The following is a 21239-nucleotide window of genomic DNA, read 5'->3' as shown; positions in this document are numbered from 1 at the left end:
CCGTTTCTTCAGCATATTAGCATTCATCTGTAGAAGATATGCAGGTAGGGCTTAGGATATCCTAAAACATGATAGGTGTGGGGACTAATGGGGAACAAAACACTCTCTTACTTAAGAACAGCTAGGGCAAGATGGCAGCCTCCATAATCATGTTCAGGAAATAAAAAAATTACAATCAGAAAATAAAAAACAATCAGAAAAAAGGAGATGTGTTTCTATCTCATTTTAACTGGCAGGTAAATTTTTTGGTGACACATTTCCTTTAATAATTTTGGAAAATTGCAGAGCTTTAAAAAACACAGTGCAATCTACAGGCAGCAGGTTATAGAGTAGGAGGCGCTGAGTAGATTGTTTATATAGTTTTGTGGGAAAAGATTCAGTAAATCTGTAATTTATATCTGCCTTTTCTGATTTCATTTGTACACAGGGAAGGTGTTATCGGTGATTGATAGTATTCTCTGTATCAGTGTGTATATGTAGATAGCTGTCAGTCACTGATCGTTGTACACAGGGAAGGTGTTATCAGTGATTGATAGTATTCTCTGTATCAGTGTGTATAGAGAAATAACTGTCAGTCACTGATAGCTGTACACAGGCGAGGTGTTATTAATGATTTATAGCATTCCCTGTGTAAGTGTGTATACAGAGATAGCTGTCAGTCTCTGGTAGCTTACACAAGGGTAAAAACACAGAAATATAGTGGCAAATCTGGGGGAGCTGCTCAACCCCTAACACTGTAGCGTGTTTTTCATTGGGGGAGCAGCCCCACCGCATGTGGAGCGCAGCAAACGACCATCCCCAGCAAAAAATATTTTGCATACGGTGGAGGATGTCGGCGCGGTCCACATGCACCACAAAGGCATCCTACACAAAACGAAGCATTGTGCGGATGAAAATATAATCATAAATCACAGAAGAAATGCACCAAACGGATATGCCACTGACTATACTGGCTAGTCATAAATGCAGATATTAAAAGCTGAGACTTTTGCCAATATATTCCTGTCAGGAAGATATCGGAGCCCACATGCACCACGTCACGGCTCTCAGCATGGCAAGGGGTCCTACCACTACGCTACCTATGGTGTGAACAAGGTCTGAAGGTGATGTAATCCAGTTTGAATGCCAGGTAAAGGCACATACACTACATATAAAACAAGACAAAAACACAGAAATATAGTGGCAAATCTGGGGGAGCTGCTCAACCCCTAACACTGTAGCGTGTTTTTCATTGGGGGAGCAGCCCCACCGCATGTGGACCGCAGCAAACGACTATCCCCAGCAAAAAATATTTTGCATACGGTGGAGGATGTCGGCGCGGTCCACATGCTCCACAAAGGCATCCTACACAAAACGGAGCATTGTGCGGATGAAAATATAATCATAAATCACAGAAAAAATGCACCAAACGGATATGCCACTTGACTATACTGGCTATACTGGCCAGCTTACACAAGGGTGGTCTTAAGTTCAGAAAGAGCAGAGGTTTAAAAGAATCAATTACTCAGTTTACTGAATCTCTTCCCACAGAACTATATATCAATCTGCTCAGCTTATCCTACTCTAGAACATGCTGCCTGCAAAATTGTATTGCATTTTGTGGTGACAGACTCTATTAAACAAAGATTCTCCTTGTGAACGGTAATATAATTGACTTCTTCTTGTGTTAGACGTCTGAAGCACAATGTAAGACTGCATGCTGTTGCTTGACATAAGGATTTAGAGACAGCCAAGTTTACTGTCCTGATCAGAGACATTCAAGTCCCATAGTTGCAGTATTCCTGTAATACACTCCCTTTAATTAAAGGGCAAATGGATTTCCATGACTCTGGATACTTAACTAGTGATCAGATTTGATCTCCTTCTCTCACTGGTCTCCAATGCACATCCACTGCAGTGGGTAAGAAGTGTTGCTATTTGGTATAGGCAAGTGACCTGCGGGAAACAAGTAGTATATATTGTGGCAATGTAAGTAATGCATTAAAGTTATATAGTGGAACTGCATTAGGTCATGTGTAGCAATGCCACTGGTAAGCATGCATTGCATAGGATTAAAGGTGCATTTACAGGGCTCAGGACTTGAGCAGATTATTGGGAACGACTGTTCCTGCGCGCGTAGTAACCAACAATCTGGCCATATAAATGTGCCGCCGATCACCCCATGTACGAGTAAAAGGCTTGTTTATCGGGTGATGCTGTCGTTCGTGCAGGCACCACCAATCATGGCTTCTGGGCAGCGGATCATTCGGTCTAAACAGCGATCTGCTGCCCAGAAACAATGCAGCTGTATGAGGACGAGCGATCGCAATAGCGACCACTAGTTCCCATACTGTGGAGGAAATTTCCTTCACTAAACAAGCAGCCGACTGTCGGGAAGGAACACTTCATTCCCAACAATCGGCCACTCAGTCGGCCCGTGTAAATCCAAGTAAGGGTTTACACGTTTTGGTTTTTACATGTAAAACATATGTATTCAATGGGGTTGTCTACTAAATATTACTTATAGGTACTGTGCCATTGCAAAATAAACGCGAGACACATTGACAATTTTTTTTTAAGCTGGGCAAAAAAACAATGGATGTCTATGGCACAAAAATACCTTTACTGCGTTTTCATAGGTTCCCATAGACTTACAGCTGGAGGTGGGGGGTTTTTGTATGAAAAAGTCCAAAAAAAAACAAACACCGCAAAGATACAAAAATTAAAAATAAAAAAAAAGCAATAAACTAGCCCTAACTGCCTCTCCCTCCAAATCCCCCCCCAGTGATTGTGTTGACAGGGTGTACATTATGATTGCCTTTATCCGACCTTGCCTCTAAATATTTTTAGTAAAGCAGAGCCGCTTCCACAACTAAAAATTCCAAAAAACAGAAATGTATAAACTTGTTCTGCAAAATGCATCAGTGAGGCCCACAGCAACCAATCAGATCTCAGCTTTTACTCTCCAGATTAAAATTAAATAGGTGATCAGATTGGTTGCTTGGGGCAGCACTAGCACTTTTTTCTTAGTACAGTTGGCCATTGCCTTTTTGTGGGATTGTCCATCCAGAAGACCTTCCGTCCGCTTTTTCCTTTTTTGACAATGCACCATACCTCTAAAGAAATGTATTAAATTATTATTATTTTTTTTATTGATCACCTATCCTCTAGGTAGGTCCTCAGTATCTTGATTAGTGTTGATCGCAAATATTCAAATTTCAAATTTTTAGTGCGAATATAGGTACTTCGAAAATTCGAGAATATTTCGAATATAGTGATATATATTCGTAATTTTGAATATTCGATTTTTTTTTTAATCAGTACACATGATCCCTCCCTGCTTCTAGCTTGTGGGCCAACGAGAAGGCTGCAGTATATTTGACTTTAGGAGTAGTGTTGTTTGCGAATTTTTGTAATACGAACTTTTTTTATTGCGAATTTTTCCACTTACAACTATTAGACAAAGAAGATTATAGCACTATATTATCAAAATTGCTCTATATTCTTATTTTTTTTGAATATTCGCTATATATTCTTGTTTTAGAATATTCCGAATATTCGAAAAAACAAAGTTATAGCAATATAGCGAATATTCGGGAAAAAAACGAATATAGAGCAATTTAGCTAATAGAGTGCTATAATCTTCTTTGTCTGATAGTTGTAAGTTGAAAAATTTGCAATAAAAAATTAGTATTACGAAAATTCGCATATTACACAATCATTACCTTGCCGATTTTTCGGGTAAAAAAATCGTAGAATATAACGAATAATCGAATTTGCGAGTATTCGACGAATATTCTATAAATTATTTGTGAAATATCGCAAATTCGAATATGACCCCTGCCGCTCATCACTAATTTTGATAGGTCGGGGTCCCCCGCTGATCAGCTGTTCAAGGAGGCATCAGCCTTCTGTCTGCTTTTCCTAGGCCAGTGACGTCACGTTCATCGATCACTAGGCCTAGGAGCAGCTCAGCTTCATTCAAATGAATGGGGCTGAGCTGCAATACGAAGCACAACCGCTATACAATGCACAGCACTGTGCTCGATGAGCTGTGAGGAGGCCACGGCGCTTATAGGAGAGCCGCTGCCTTGTGAAAATAGCTAATTGGCAGGGGTCTCGTGTGTTGGACCCCAGCCGAAAAGATATTGATGACCAATCCAGAGAATAGGTCATCAGTAAAAAAATATAAAAAAATCTCAGAAAACCATTTTAAAGGAACTCTAAAGATAGCCATGCACAAGAAAATAAAAATAACCCAGCACTTACTCCTTTAATCTTTGCCATACACCTATTCTGCCTCATATTACAACTTGAACTGATGAATATATAAAGGAATCCCCTCTGTGTCAAAGGAGCATAGTCATGTCCTCCCTCCTTCTCCTCAGGGTCCATTCACATGTCTGCAAAATGGGTCCGCATTTGTTCCGCAATTTTGCGGAACAGGTGCGGACCCATTCATTTTCAGACATGAAAGTGTGACAGTGTGCTGTCCGCATTCACACTTCCGTTCCGCGGCTCCGCAAAAAAATAGAACATGTCCTATTCTTGTCCGCAGCCACGGACAAGAAAAGGCATTTCTATTATAGTGCCAGCCATGTGCGGTGCGCAAAATGCGGAACGCAAATGGCCGTTGTCCGTGTTTTGCGGATCAGCAATTTGAGGACCACAAAATCGTTGCGGACGTGTGAATGGACCCGTACTGTGTCTGGCTGTAAGACAGGTGGCTGCTGCAGGATCCTCCCTGTCTGCTGTAGGACAAAAAGATTGTTACATAAAATATAGGAAAAAAATAGGATGGTACAGCCAGTAATAGCGTCCACAAATCCCAACAAGGCTATAGGTTATACTCTCACCTTGGGTGGTTGTGATAAGCCACAACAACTAAATACGCATAAATGGATCACACTGGTGGATACTGGCTGCGGGCGCACAATTAGTCATCACAGAAAACCCGGCCGGCACCCCCATAGAACTGCCTATTCTTGTCCGCAATTGCGGACAAGAATAGGACATGTTCTATTTTTTTTTACGGAGCCGCAGACCGGAAGATCGGGGGCGCGCTCCGGAAATGCAAATGCGGACAGCAGTCCATTTTTGCCCCGTAGAGAATGAATGGGTCCGCACCTGTTCCGTAATTTGCAGAACGGATGCGGACCCGTTCTTCGGACGTGTGAATGGACGCTAAATATGGTGCAGGGATAGACACTTTTCTCTGTCTCTATACCAGCTATTGGTTGGTTTACTTTCAGAGATTTATACACCAGAAATGTGCAAAAATATTGACTCAAAATGGTGGATCTTAAGTCCTTACCCGTGAAGCTCCACCCACTTTTTCGAGCATATTAGAAAAAAGTGTAGAAACCCTAGATGTGCTCTTTTTGAGTTATATTACTGGGCCTGGATTTTTTATTATTTTTTTTGTGGATTTTCCTGACCTTTTGTGTCTGGGTGTTTCATGTATGTCAGGCATCTTCCTACAGACTGAAAGTCTAAAAAAGCAAGTAAAGTTTTTGTTTTGTTTTTTCTCTTTTTTTTCTTCTTCATATGGCAGCGCTGTAACACATTTTGAGAATGGGTGAATACAGAATACCTTCATGTTTTGTTTAGTAAGGCCACGTTCATGTTGTAAATTCGCTCGCCTGATCTGATGGACTGTGGTATTTTTCTGGCCGACACTCTGCATTTATGCGGGAAAAGTGAACGGATCACCACTGGATCCCATTATAGTCAATGAGGATCTGACGGTACACGGTCGTATCCGATCCGGCAATGTCAGACACAGTGAACTCCAGTAGCTTGATCCTGTGAACGGGGACTAAATGTCTCCTATTGCTTGTCCTCTGGATTAGCGGTTCCATAGCACTTTGCTTCTGTACTTAAAGTTTGTATACAGGACAATAACGCTCTAATAAAAGTAAGATTTGTGTCCCTTTTTGTGCTTTATTAAGGTTGACAATGTGCATTTAATAGCTACAGTTTCATACTATGACATTTTAATGCTTTAAAAATCTCTCAGCTCTGTGCCAATGTCGCGGTTTGTGCCAATGTTCAGGTTCCATAGAGGTACCTCGAAACGCGTCTGCTCCGGATGTTTTAGGTTTAGGATACGCCCTCAGATGTAGGGTTGTAGTAGTTGCTGTTGAGTAGTGTTACCGTTCTGACGCTGAATCTGTCAGTTTGCATCACAGGAAAGGGCTGTTTCCTTCTAGAGAACGAATCCCACAAGTGCCACATGTTGCGTAACTGTCTACACTGTACTATACTGTGTAATCTACCTTTATGTTTGTTTTATATGTTGGTCTTGTAGCCTATATAGCACTAACATAATCTGGATCAGTGTACCGAGGGGCTCACAATCTAATTTCCTTATCTCAGGCGCACACACAATAGAGCCAGTTTCATAGGACTGTGGGAGGAAACTGGATGGACGTCATAGTTGTGTGTCATTCGCTCTTCTTTTTAAAAAAAATAAAAATAAAACTTCACACCTCCCGCTGCGTTAACGGTGTGATCTTCTTTTAATTTACAGGTGAGGCCAAAAATCTGCTGCCTTATCCAGGACCAAACAAGATGAGGGATTGCTTCTGCACGGTTAATCTGGACCAGGAGGAGATCTTTAGGACCAGTGTTGTTGAAAAGTCTCTCAAGTAAGAAAGGAAATTATTCTTATTATATATTTTTTTTTTATGGTTTTGTTATAATTTAGATGCCTGAAAGCCTTTCCTCAGTGCCTCCAAATGTCAGATGCCCGGGACCAGACCCAAACACAGTGACAGGTTCCATGTCTGTTAGGTCCAGACAGGCCCAGCTAAATAATCTGGGGCTGGTATGTATGTAGGCGTTGGTGTTGTCTGCCTGCAAGACAGTATGTAAATCATAAAAAAGATGAAGGAGGGAATTTATAATCCCCCCATATGCCTGTTTTTGGCATAGAAAACTTACAAATCCCAACTTTTCTCGACACAATTGCCATTTTACATCGCCCTTGCCAATTTTATAGATGGGGGTGTGACAAAGGCGGAGCGTGAGCCATTGGATCATTCATAATTTTTTTTACTCTAGGAACTGGAATGATGAGTAATGACTGAAATCTACGGCAGCTCCGATATGCCGTAGATTTCTTTCTGGCGCTTGGACTGCCGGAGGACTGTGCCCTGATTGTTCTTCGTCCTAAATTACATGGCTCCTCTGGCTGCGCAGGCACCATCAAGACCGACATAACGGACACTGGTCTTGATGAATCAGAGCCCAAGTTCTTATAATTTACCTGCTGTCAATGCTTTCCATTAAGACACAATCTCTGGGCGAGACTTTCTCACAAGATGTTCCTCATATAGACTGCATGCGCACATGGCCTATTACATGCAGATTTTTGTGACGGAATATCTACGGTGTAATACTGTACCAGAAAGATATATACTAAAGGAGTTTTCTGGGAGTTTGCTATTGATGACCTGTCCTCTGGAGATCGGTGGGGAGTCCGATGACCGGGCGTTCCCGCTATCAGCTGTTTGAGGAGGCTGCGGCGCTTCGGTGCACACTACAGCTTCCTCCCAAGCACAGCACCATACATTAGATAGTGGCTGTGCTTAGTATTACAACTGCAAAATGGGTCATGTGACCTGTAAACATGATATCACTGGCCTAGGAAAAGAACATGGCGCTCACTTTAAACAGTGGATTGGCAGGCATCAGACCGCCACCAATCAGATATTGGTTACCTATCCCAAGGATAGGCTATCAATACTGAACACCCCATAACCCCTAAATTCTCATCTATTGTCCATATGTCAATTTATTTGCTGGTGTTTTTCTTATTATTATTTATTTTTATTCTCATATATTACTAACTTACCACCAGTATTCTAGCAGGGTAGTTTCTTACACTCCAACTCAGTTGCATCCATACATTTTAAACCTTTTCATTATGGGAAGCTGGTCCTATGACCTTGTAATAGAAATATTTGTAGTAGAAATTCGCTTGCATCAGACTTTGTGTAAGGAAAGGTAAAAGTCATACAAAGGTGTTTTCATGTAGAGTCCTGCTGAGCACTGCCTCCTCCTGCCCAGGCTGTTTCACTTTTATTTCTTAGTCACAAAAAGGTGTAACAATAGAAAAGGGGCCGGCCCGTCACCCGACCACTTCATGTAACAAACATACAGGAAGTGACGAATGGTCCATGTACCATCATTTAGAATGACCATCATTTAGAATAACATAGCCAGCTAACACCCATTACCACTGGAGTGAACTTTATCCAGCCTTGCTCAGTGATCAATGCCCAATAAAGTTACTATGATCCTCATGCGTGTTTATTTATAGGACAACGTCATTATCTCCAGCGGCTGATCAGGCGCACTAGAGACAACAAGCGCACGTTCCTTTCGTATATTGTTCTCCTAACAAATGCATCCACGTCAAGCCAATAAATCCGCGTCTTGCGCGGGGACCCTAGCCGGCGTGCATATATCAGCCAACAAAACACTGTTCTGCTGAACACATCAGTCTCCCCCAGCCCAGTGCTTAGTACATGGACCATTCGCCGACGGAGACCTCTGCGCCCAGCAGCTGTGTCTCCACATACACAGGAAGATATCCACTCCAATGGTTTACCCTGACACTGAGAGACATGATGACAATACACAATATATTAAATACACATCCTAATAAAATTTCCACAACAACCTCAAGTCTTACTACTTGCTGTGTAAACAGGAACTCGGCCTCTCCCTGCGGCTGACTTCCTGTGAATTACTGGAGGACATAATTACCTATCAGATCAATCCTGGCAGCTCTCAGGCCTCTCCTCTCCCTGTATTCTGTTAAACATAAGGAGGGACATTTACTAAGGGCATTACACCAATATTGTGGTGTAAAAAAGTCACAGATTATGGTGCACTCCATATGTGCGCCATAATTTGCAACTTTTTAAGGGTTTTGACACTTTTCCGAAGTGCAGGTGGGAAATGGAGGTGGGACTTTGTGCTGCTTGTCGGATTTACTATAACTATGCCAGAAACTGGGGTACGTTATAGATGAAGTCTGAACAATCCCACAGTTTCTGGTGCACGGCAGAGCAGAGATGCACTTAATTTATTAAGAGGCATGTGCTTCTTCAATTAGGTGCATCCCACTCCAGCGCAGAGGGTTCAAGACTGGCAAATGGGAACGCCAGTCTTGATGAATGTCCCTCATAAATTCTCTCCAATGCAAAGTTCCAGGAGTACAGATATATAGTAGGTGAGTGTATGCAGTGATTAGCTGCAGTTATACAATGCTTGTGACTCACACTTCCTGTCTGTACTATCTGTGTGTGCTGACTCTCCAGTGTAGTTCTAATAGATGTAGCTTGACACTGGTCTTCCCGCATATAAGAGCTGACAGAAGAGAGAGATGACAGGGCAGAGAGGCTCAAGCTGTGTCACATAGGAGAACATGGAGACCCTGCTGTGTGAGGGGACAGCAGCTCTGTGTCAGTGATCTGTCATGGCTGCCCTCAGAGGACACAGAGCAGTGCCGTGTGGTGAGTGTACAATGATCAGTCACTGATAACACCTCCCCCATGTACATCTATTCGTGACTGAAGGCTATCTCTGTATACACACTTACACAGAGAATGCTATCAATCACTGATAACACCTCCCCCATGTACATCTATTAGTGACTGAAGGCTAACTCTGTATACACACTTACACAGAGAATGCTATCAATCACTGATAATACCTTCCCCATGTACAATTATCATTGACTGAAGGCTATCTCTGTATACACACTTGCACAGAGAATGCTATCAATCACTGATAACACCTGCCCCCCCGTGTACAACTGAAGTTAGAAAAAGCAGAGATATAAATGTATAAAAAAAGAAAAGCCTGCCAAAATAGTCCTTCAAGCATTTTGTGAAGTGTATCTGGTGGACACTCTCATTCCACTTTCTAGATGGTTATGGCAAACCAGTTTAGACGACTCAGTCTCTGCAGCCATAGATTGTCATCAAGGCCGGGGAGCCACATGGTTCTGTATACAGTACAGGAGCCACTGGTCGGGGAACACTATGTTTCATCAAGAACTGAACTCCAGTGTGAAGTACGTGTGTATTTTTTGCAGGGTCAGACGTTTCGTACACAATCCTGTTTCTACATACATTTGCCTAAAAGCAGTCTGTGCGCAGGAAACTGTGGGCTATGAATAAAGAAAAGAAAAACTGACACAAACCGCACAGGGGTTTCTTTTTTAACAATGAGTTCAGCATGTCTTACCAGTTTCCGCTTTATCTTAGTGAACTCTTGTAGGCCGGTGACTGTAGTGTCTGGGCAATAGTCATCTAGGTGCCTTTGGTCACATATTGTAGTAACATAAGGAAAATGCTGTTTTTTTACAATAAACTTATCTAGACGTTAATATGACATGAAACAAAGCCACAAGTTCATAGGAAGTTGTAATGTAGTTACGGCAGCAGTTGGTCTCATGTTTTTGCATCATTTCCTCTGCTTGCTTCTTCAGTAAATGAATATTGCACAAACCCCAGATCCGGTTGGTATTTTGCTGACGTGGTTTCCCTGTGTCATATTTTTTTTCACTAACGTAAAAATAAAATAAAAAAAGAGGTTTGCCGTGAATGTGTTCTATTTCTTTATATTTTAGGAAGATATTGGTATTTACTTAAATGCCACCGGCTGACCTGTTACATGTGCACTTGGCAGCTGAAGGCATCTGTGTTGGTCCCATGTTCATATGTGCCGCATTGCTGAGAAAGATGATGTTTAACTATATACAAATGAGCCTCTAGGAGCAACGGGGGCGTTGTCATTACACCTAGAGGCTCTGCTCTCTCTGCAACTGCTATGTCCTCTACACTTTGATTGACAGGGCAGGGAGTGAAAACGTGATCATGCCTGGCCCTGATTTCTCCTAAAGTCGATCAAAGTGCAGATGTTGCAGCAGTTGCAGAGAGATCGGAGCGTCTATGCGGGCACATATGAACATGGGACCAACATAGACGCCTTCAGCTGCCAAGCATGTAACAAGTCAGGCAGATTCATAGGTTCAAATCTGCTGACAGATGCTCTTTTTTATATATCTCCCTATCATTACATGCAGAATTGGAATGACAGATATATAGATAACTCAGGATCCACAATTCACAATAGGTTATATCACAGCCTGTTGGATTGTCAGTGGAGTATGTGGATTGTGCACATTGGGCTGGATGCTGCACGTCTCGGCGTAGCGTGATGTGAACAGCAGGACCTTGAGAAGTAGGCAAAATTGTACTGCTATGAGCATAGTTATTTCAGAAATTCGCACGGGAGGGTTGGGGTGGGGGAGGGGATAGGAGGTGCTTGGTACTGTTTTTGTTTTCTTGAAAATCTTTAATAAAAATGATCTGATAAAAAAAAAAAAGAAAAGAAATCTTCTGATCATTGTTTTAGGGTCTTTTAACGTTGCATTATACTCCATTGGAATAACAGGAATGTGTCTGCTCCAAAACACCCTCCAGACGGTGTATAGTGTAAGTGATGCCGAGTCTAATAAGGTACTAGCAGTAAAATGCGTTGAGAGGACTCCTCTGTGTGCTCTGGAGTCCTCTCAATGCATTTCACAGCTGGTTTGTGGTAGCACAGCTTTACAGGGCAAGTGAGTATGAAGGCACAGACTACATATTCAGACTCCGTGTCACCCTTAACCCTTTCACTACCAGAGGTTTTTTTTTTTTTTGCATTTTCATCTTTTTTCCCTATTTTCCTTCAGCCATAACTTTTTTTATATATTTCTGTTCACATAGCTGTATGAGGGCTTATTTTTTGCGGGACAAGTTGTATTTTATAATGCCACCATTAATTACGGCATAAAATGTAGTGGAAAGCGGTAAAAAAATCCAAATGGGGTGGAATAGGAAAAAAAACCTAATTTTTACGGGTTTTGTACCCAGAGCATTTAGTTTCCGGCAAAACTGACCCATGCCCTTTATTCTCTGGGTCAGTACAATTACACCGATACCCTATATGTATGTATAGGTTTTATATGTCTAAATAGTGTCAAAATAAATTTAAACTTTGATTAAAATTTATTTATTTTTTTAGCATCATCATATTTTGACCCCCATAACTTTTTCTTGCTTATGTATACTGAGCTGTTTAGGGGCTCATTTTTTGCGGGACAATCCGTAGTTTTTATTGATGTCATTTTGGAGTGTGCGTGACTTTTTAATCACATTTTTTATTTCATTTTTTTTCAGTAAGAGAAGCGATAAAAAAAAATTGGCAAATCGGACATTTTGCCCCTTTTTTCCGTTTACGCAATTTGCCGTTTTGGAATTTTATTTTTCTATTTTAATAGTATGGGCGTTTTTTGTTGCGGTGATACCCATGATGTTTATATTTATTGTGATTTAGGTATTTATTTTTTAATTATACGCAAAGGGGGGTGATTTAAACGTCTAACTTTTTTTTTTGGGTGATGATTTTGAGGCTCATATATGAGCCTAATAAATTATGTTTTAAAATTTTTCATTTTGTTCTATCAGGGATTTTTAAAATGCAATTTAAACTGAATATTGCTCATTTCTTATCCTGGCCTGCCATCTGGTGGCCAAAATAAGAAATGCAGCATGAACACTTTTTCAACCTAGTCAGCTAGGCTGAAAAGTGTTCAATGCACCTACCGATTCCCCAATTGGCTACATGGTGTATCAGTAGCAAGCCCGGAAGCGCGAGCTTCCCGGTTTTTGTGCATTTAGATGCCGTGATCTCACTTGATCACGGAATCTTAAAGCATTTACTTACTGGGATCGGTATTATTGCTGGTCACGGTAATTAGCCGCAGGTCTCTGCTGTTTGAAACAGCAAAGATCTGCCGGCCATGGCGCCCACTGCACGTGGATGTTTACACATCGCTCCATCCCCGTAGATGTACAGCGCTGGTAGCGAAAGGGTTAAATGGACTGGCACCAAGCAATATGCTGTCCTCACTTAGGGCAGCATAGTGTACTGACGGACCCTCTGGTTTCAGCGGTGTGTCACTTCTGTAATTGGATTCAGGACTTTTAGACCCCTTTCACACGGGTGAGAATTCCACGCGGGTGCAGAGCGTAAGGTGAACGCATTGCACCCGCACTGAATCCGGACAAATTCACTTCAATGGGGCTGTGCATATGAGCGGTGATTTTAACGCATCACTTGTGAAAATCACAGCATGTTCTATATTCTGTGTTTTTCACCCAACGCAGGCCCCATAGAAGTGAATAGGGCTGTGTGAAAATCGCAAGCATCCGCAAGCAAGTGCAGATGAGGTGCGATTTTCACGCATGGTTGCTAGCAGATGATGGGGAAGAAAGCAACCCTGGACCCCATTAAAGTGTATTCCCTGTATTATTTTCCTTTATAACATGGTTATAAGTAAGGCTACTTTCACACGAGCGTTCTGCTGTCCGCTCGTGAGCTCCGTTTGAAGGAGCTCACGAGCGGAGCAGAACGCTTCCGTCCAGCCCTGATGCAGTCTGAATGGATGCGGATCCGCTCAGACTGCATCAGTCTGGCGGCGTTCAGCCTCCGCTCCGCTCGCCTCCGCACGGCCAGGCGGACACCTGAACGCTGCTTGCAGCGTTCGGGTGTCCGCCTGGCCGTGCGGAGGCGTGCGGATCCGTCCAGACTTACAATGTAAGTCAATGGGGACGGATCCGTTTGAAGATGCCACAATATGGCTCAATCTTCAAGCGGATCCGTCCCCCATTGACTTTACATTGAAAGTCTGGACGGATCCGTCTGAGGCTATTTTCACACTTAGCTTTTATATGCCAATATAATGCAGACGGATCCGTTCTGAACGGAGCCTCCGTCTGCATTATTATGATCGGATCCGTTCAGAACGGATCCGATCGAACGCTCGTGTGAAAGTAGCCTAAACTGTAGATTGAGGTGTTAAAAAAAAATAAGAAAATAACCTACCTGTTCCAATTGATTGCGCAGCCAACATCCTCTTCTTGCTTCTTCTTTCAGGACCTGCAAAAGGACCTTTGGTGACGTAATCGCGCTCACCATGTGGTGAGCGCTGTGAAGTCAGCGCAGGTCCTGCTGAATGAAGATAGAAGATTTCTATTTTCATTCATCAAGACCTGCGCTGACATCACCTGAGCGCGATTATGTCACCAAAGGTCCTTTTGCAGGTCCTAAAACAATAAGCAAGAAGAGGATGCCGGCTGCGCGATCAATTGGAACAGGCAAGTACATTTTTATAGTTTTTAACACCTCAATCTACAGTTTACTAAGCATTCTGTATTAAGAATGCTATTATTTTCTCTTATAACCATGTTATAAGGAAAAATATAAAAATATACTGAATACCTAACTCAAACCCGAACTTCAGTGAAGAAGTTCGGGTTCGGGTCTGGGTACCACAGTCAGTTTTTTTCTTATCATGCACGTGCAAAATGCATTGCACCCGCGCAATAAAAACTGGAACATCGGAACGTAATCGCAGTCAAAACTGACTGCAATTGCGTACCTATTTGCACGATTTTCCCTGATCGCAGACGCAACGCATCCGGACCTAATCCGGACACGCTCGTCTGCAAGGGGCCTTAGAGTACTGACATGCCGACCCCAGCATCGTGCACCAGTGCTGCGAGGGAGAGGAGTCTGATGAGGCTTGCTGCACTCACCTGACCCATGCCTCTAGGTCAGGGGTGGGGGCCACATTGTCAGACTGAACCAACGTCAAGGGCCGAATTTTTTTTTTAAGGGATATTGACAACAGAAATACTGTATTTAGGGCATATTGAACTTACAGTATATACCATTAATGTCTAGTTATAGTTCCAGGACTTCCATCTAATGGGAGAATACATGAAAAATACATTTGACCACTACGTCCATTCTATCTCATCTTCTATATTGCCTGTTTCTCAGAGTTTAAACTTTAGAGACATTGGGGGGAATGTATCTACTCGGCCCTCCAGAATTCTGTCTTTAAAAAAAAAGTCACAAAATTTGGCTTTTGTGACTGTTTGGGAGTCACTACCGCAAATTAAGCAACTTTTTGCTTTTCATACACCAATCAATCCAATTTTTGAAAAGTTTGTGGGAAAGTGGGTGTGGTTAGATATGCTAATGAGCTCACTCCAGATTTATTAGGCTACTTTCACACTTGCGTTCAGAGCGGATCCGTCTGAGACGGATCCGCTCATATAATGCAGACGATGGATCCGTTCAGAACGGATCCGTCTGCATTATATTGTAAAAACATTTCTAAGTGTCAAAGTAGCCTCAGACGCTGCCAGACTTATGCATTCTGAGCGGATCCGCATCCACTCAGAATGCATTAGGGCTGGACGGAAGCGTTCGGGGCCGCTTGTGAGAGCCTTTGAACGGAACTCACAAGCGGAGCCCCGAATGCTAGTGTGAAAGTAGCCTTACTTGGACAAAAAAGTATCAAAGTCACTCCAGTAGGAGGGTGGTGCAGAAAACTGGCGCAGCATTTCTAAACAAAAGTGTAAGGTTGAAAAATATTCCAAATATAACAAACAACATGTTCGATCGGATAAATTTGTCTCAAAGTATGCCAAAGTAGACTCAAACAAAATGACTTCAAATATTCCCCTCGTAATAAATTCGCCCCATTGTGCGTGCAGTCTGACATTACTTGTAGATGATGTAGTTGTCTTCTGTTGTGTTTTTCATTTTTCCCTTTTTCTAAAATGCTTTCTTTTCCTATTTCTGCAGCCCGTTTTATGGAGAAGATTTTTACTTTGAAATCCCGAGAACATTCCACAATTTATCCTTTTACATTTACGATAAAAGTCTTTTACAGCGAGACCTTCGAATAGGTAAGTTCTTCAAATAAGAAACTGGTGATTGTCTTTAAGTCCAGACCAGGTCACTGGCCGCTTAGAATGAATGATCGTATTCAATGGTAACGACATTTATAAAAAGGAGTGTGTGTGCAGTAATGCACCAGGCAGACCTGCGACAGCCGACTGCAGACTTCTGTCAAGTGAAAATGCAGTTGACCTGGCCGGAAACTGCACATTTGTGGAATGATCGTCTGAACTTGTCCTATGTTTTGCCTTTGTGCTCAAGGACCAGGGGATCTTTTATTTTATTTTTAACGCATTCCCCAATCAGCCAGTTTAGTCCATGTTGCTGGTGGGATCATTCTTATGACCGATCCCACCACTGACTGATCAGCAGCAATGGAGCTGATCATTTTCTCGTGTGTATGGCCGGCCAGCTTAAAGCATTACCGACTTTTCAAAGAAAGTTTGCATAATGTCTGTGCTTCTTTGTACAATCATAACTGTCAAGGAATAGGCATTTTTTGAGCTTCCATAATGTCTTTTTCAACCATATTATTACACTTTTCAGCTGTACAGCTAGATGCATTTCTCTCACAAGCAGGGGCATCTCCCTTCTGTGGAATCTACCAGCACTGTACTGCTGTGATTCTTTCCTTTTCTTCCGGATCTTGCCTGACGCAGATTAGGTGGAAGTGAGACCCCTAGTGCCCATTACTTTACAGCTTTCTTTCAGGTGGATGTAGGCAGATTTTTTTACTGAAGTGATTTAGAAATTTGCTAGTTACACCATTCTCTATTAAATGAAATTGTGTAAAAGTACAATAACTCTTTAAGATTGAGTCATCTGAAAGTATGCAGGGTCCACCTTTTTATATTTGCCTTGTCCTTCTTTTAGATACATGATACAGGGGTGCAGGGCTTGTAGATACATTTCTTTGACTGTGTACCAACTATTGCTTGGCTTACTTTGCATCAAAATTTTGGCAAGCTTTAGTAGCATGTTAGTCCATAGCATCTTAGTTCATTTTACATTTGCTTTATGAATCAGTCTAAAAGGGGATGCATTTGGTGCACTTTATAGTCAGACTTAGGCACAGTCACCAAATTGTAAATTCTCCACATATTTATTGGCATTAGCGTCTTAAAAAAATTTGAATACTGTCTTTTTTGAGTTGTAGACAGGTTGGTAATCGGGTGCAGAAACTCCTCCATAGTTCTGTCCCCCTAAAGCAGACATAGACTTTGACTCTTACCACTGATTATCGGCCATTTAAAGGGGTTCTGCACTTTCATTTAACTGATGATCTATCCTCTGGATAGATCATCAGCTTCTGATCGGCGGGGGTCTGACACCCGGGGCCCCCACCGATCAGCTGTTTGAGAAGGCAACGGTTTACCCGTTTACCGCCGGGCCACCCGCCCACTGACGTCATGATTCGTATCAACTAGCGTGGGCGCGGCTAAGCTCCATTCAAGTGAACAGAGCTTAGCCCCGCCCATGCTAGTTGATACTAGTCGTGATGTCAGTGGGCGGGTGGCCCGGCGGTAAACGGTGAGAAAGCCGCGGCGCTGCTGGAGCGCCGGTGCCTTCTCAAACAGCTGATAGGCGGGGGTCCCGGGTGTCGGACCCCCGCCGATCCAGAGGATAGATCATCAGTTAAATTAAAGTGCAGAACCCCTTTAATTGCCCATGTTTTCACGTGCAGTTATTGCATCAGTGACAGATCTGTTGGATCAGCTTATAGTTAAACTGACCTGTTGCTATTTTTATTTATTTTTTTGTTAAGTGATCTTTTTTTTATGTATGTTTCTAGTGGTATTGGGTAAAAGTAAACCTATCGGTTAACAGATTTATTTAACCAATCACTGGTAACGGGAGTCGTCCCAAAAGATTGGAAATTAGAAAATGTTGTGCCCATTCACAAAAAAGGTAGTAGGGAGGAATTGGGGAACTGACATCAATAGTGGGGAAATTAATGGAGAGGATTGTGGAACATCTAAAATCCCATGGATTGAAAGATGAAAAACAGCATGGGTTTACTTCAGGGAGATCATGTCAAACTAATCTTATTGATTTTTTTGATTGGGTGACTAAAATAATAGATGGCGGAGGTGCAGTAGACATCGCTTATCTAGACTTTAGTAAGGCTTTTGATACTGTCCCACATAGAAGGCTTATCAATAAAGTGCAGTCATTGGGCTTGGACTCCCATATTGTTGAATGGATTAGGCAGTGGCTGAGGGACAAGCAACAGAGGGTTGTAGTCAATGGAGTATATTCAGACCAAGGTCTTGTTACCAGTGGGGTACCTCAGGGATCGTTTAATATCTTTATCAGCGAAATTGCCTCGATGGTGAGGTGTGTCTTTTTGCTGATGACACAAAGATTTGTAACAGGGTTGATGTTCCTAGAGGAATACACCAAATGGAAAAGGATTTAGGAAAACTAGAGGAATGGTCAAAAATCTGGCAACTAAAATGTAATGTTGATAAGTGCAAGATAATGCACCTGGGGCGTAAAAACCCAAGAGCAGAATATAGAATCAAAGATACAGTCCTAACCTCAGTATCTGGGGAAAGGGATTTAGGGGTCACTGAGCGATCAGCTCTGAACCCAGACAACCGCTTTAAAGATTTGGCAGAGCACTGCAGGGTTAATGAGAGAGCTGTGTCTCTGCACACTTCTCTCTCCCTGCCTGATATGATCTGAGTGATCAGTGCATGCAGAAGGGTGAGGAACACCGCCATCTACATACTGATACGCCCTAAGGTACAGTGAAAGGAGATGAAGAGTCCAATCACTGGAAGCTAAAGAGCCTTTACTGATGTCACCAATGGTAGGGGCCAGGACCAGGAAGAGAATACTGAGGTGTAATTAGAGAAACGTGATTTAAAAAAAAAAAAAAAAAAATAGAGAGAGAGAAATATATATGTAGCAGAACTTTGTTAGGTGGGTGTTCAGCAGTGCTGAGTGTATATATGTCTGCTGTGTAGCAAAGCTGTGTTCGTCATGGGGTGCACTCATCAGTGCTGTGTGTATGTCAGCTGTGTTTTATGTGAACACTAGCAAACATGAAAGTAGGCCAGTGGGGCAACACGCAAAGGGATTGGTTTGTCCTGGGTATTTTGTGTATTCGAAATAGCTGCCGCATTTGCATCACAACCAACAACCATAGAGAGATTGCAGACAAGAACTCTGCCCTTAAGTGGATGCATTTACTATTACAGTCACCATCCTGGGAAGGGGCTATCTACTAGTTATGTTTATAAAGAAAAAATCCAGCACAGCAGTCTACTTGGAAAAAGTCCTTCTTTTCTTTAAGGGTCCATTCACACGTCCGCAAAATGGATCCGCATCCGTTCCGCAATTTTGCGGAACGGGTGCAGACCCATTCATTTTCAATGGGGCCGGAATGTGCTGTCCGCATCCACATTTGCAGATCCGCACTCCCGCATCCGTGCTTCAGTTTCCGCAAAAAAATAGAACATGTCCTATTCTTGTCCGCAATTGCGGACAAGAACAGGCATATTCTATTAGTGTCGGCGATGCGCGGTCCGCAAAATGCGGAACGCACATTGCCGCTTTCCGTGTTTTTGCGGATCCGTGGCTCCGTGTATCCGCAAAACAGGTTGCAGACGTGTGAATGGAGCCTAAAGGAGATGGAGAGACTCTAACCCCCAGCGATCATCTACAGCTCTGGTAGTAGCAGGGTGGATTTGATTTAAATCAAACCGATTTAAATCACCATTTAAATCACTAGTCAGTAAGGCTTGATTTTAAATCATAGTTTTTTACGTAAAGATTCATATTTGGACAATTTTTCTGTTGTACTTGGGAAGGAGAAAAATAATCATTACCTTAATAATAACAATTTAAATAGGATTTATTCAACTGAAACAATAACATTACAGCATGTCATTTGCTTAAACATCCATGTTTGTTGCAGTGTTTGCATTTTGCATGCATGTCTGCCTTACCGATAGGTAAAGGAACTTCATAAAAATATGAAGTCTCTTTTACGGCCTGCTGCCAATAAAGTTTTTTTCCTCCAAGGAAAGAATGTGATAAACCTCAGGTCATACACACAAAAAGATCCAAAGACTTGTCTGTCTGTGGCTGTGCAGTACTGTGCTCAGAAAGTTTCACTTTCATTTTGTAGTACTCCTTGTCTGCTTGCCTTTTCCTCCTTACACTTAGTTTCACTTTCTTCTTGTGCAGATCTATTCCACTCCAAACAATCAGAAAAATATTGTTTATATTCTAGTCACTGAACTTTAAACTTAGCACTGAAGGGGTTGATTCTGTATTTATAGGTTTGTAGAAGTTAGGATTAAGATCTTTTTCTCAACTCTTTTCATGTTATAAATTCAGTTTTGAGAACTCCAAAATTAAACCAAGCATCTGTGATAATATCTTGTAGGCAGAGAAACTACCCAGTAATCTTACAAAAACCTCTGGAAGAGCATGACATTGTGAATGGATTAATGGAATTTAACAAAAAATTAAACATACACAGCCTTATTCTACATAATTAAAAAAGTAATCTTTATTTCATAATGAAATAGCCTTTGGATGGTAATATATTTTCCTCAAAAAGCATTTTATATTTAAAAATCTGATTTAAATTAAAAAAAAAAAGATTTAAATTAAAAAAAATCAGATCTAACTGATAACTGAGTGTATGGCTTAAATAAGTGTTTGAGGTCAGGACGTCGGAGATGAGAGCTACTGTCACGGACGTTCCCTCGACAGGTGGCAGGAGATCGGTGAGACTGGCAACACGTGGTTTGATCTGACATGTTTTCCGTTTGGATCAAATGACGTCTGTGTTGTTTCTGGTGCTTGCCACACCTTCTTTCCCCAGGTGTGGCTATTAGGGTAATTTATCCTTCTCTATTAATAGTTGCTTCTCCCACAATGCTGTGCGGCTTATAGCTTCTGTTTGGACCTTTTGGGTAGATTGTGGTTGGATATCGGCTGAGTTCCTGGTGCTTCCATGGCCTCTTTGAAGTTAAGTCTTTCCTTTCCCTTTTGTATTTTGTTTGGGTGCTGTGTGTTGCATTTCCCTATTGTTTGTATTAGGCCTGATGGAGACTCCTGCTCGTCCTTCCTTTTGGAGGAACAGGTAGTCTTGTCCCTGCCATTAGTACCAGGCTCCTATAGGGCTAGATAGGACTCTATGTATTCCTGCGTATGAACTCGCCTACCTTTGGGGTCTGTTCATACTGGTAGTCAGTCAGGATTTTGGTTAGAGTTTTCACTAGGAGGTGTCCATTTTCCTTCCCTAGTTCTCAGGCCTGATCCTCTTCCCTCCTATGCTCGGTGTGGTGTTTCCCTCCCACACCGAAGCGTGATGGCTACACACGAGCCATCAGCTGACTGAACTCAGGAGGGACAGTCTTCAGATAGACTGATTTTTAACTACATGTGTCACAAAAACTACAGAAAATTTTGACTAAAGA

At 42.1% G+C, this 21239-nt stretch overlaps 1 protein-coding gene across 2 annotated transcripts in view; it reads left to right on the top strand.

Annotated features, from left to right (window-relative positions):
* Positions 1–21239, top strand: part of RASA2 (RAS p21 protein activator 2) — a 139296-nt gene that overhangs the window by 30304 nt on the left and 87753 nt on the right. Inside the window, exons 2-3 of one of the 2 annotated variants that reach the window (XM_044289832.1) lie at positions 6512–6629; positions 15703–15806. In XM_044289832.1, the coding sequence (XP_044145767.1) occupies positions 6512–6629; positions 15703–15806 (222 nt within the window). Of the gene's footprint in view, positions 1–6511; positions 6630–15702; positions 15807–20754; positions 20788–21239 lie in introns of those variants that run through there. The other variant, XM_044289833.1, reaches the window with a different exon arrangement.

This window comes from Bufo gargarizans, chromosome 4 (genome assembly GCF_014858855.1).
Source record: "Bufo gargarizans isolate SCDJY-AF-19 chromosome 4, ASM1485885v1, whole genome shotgun sequence".
NCBI classification, from domain to species: domain Eukaryota; kingdom Metazoa; phylum Chordata; class Amphibia; order Anura; family Bufonidae; genus Bufo; species Bufo gargarizans.
Note: the sequence above shows the minus strand (reverse complement) of the source record. Positions and strands in the feature narration are given on the sequence as shown.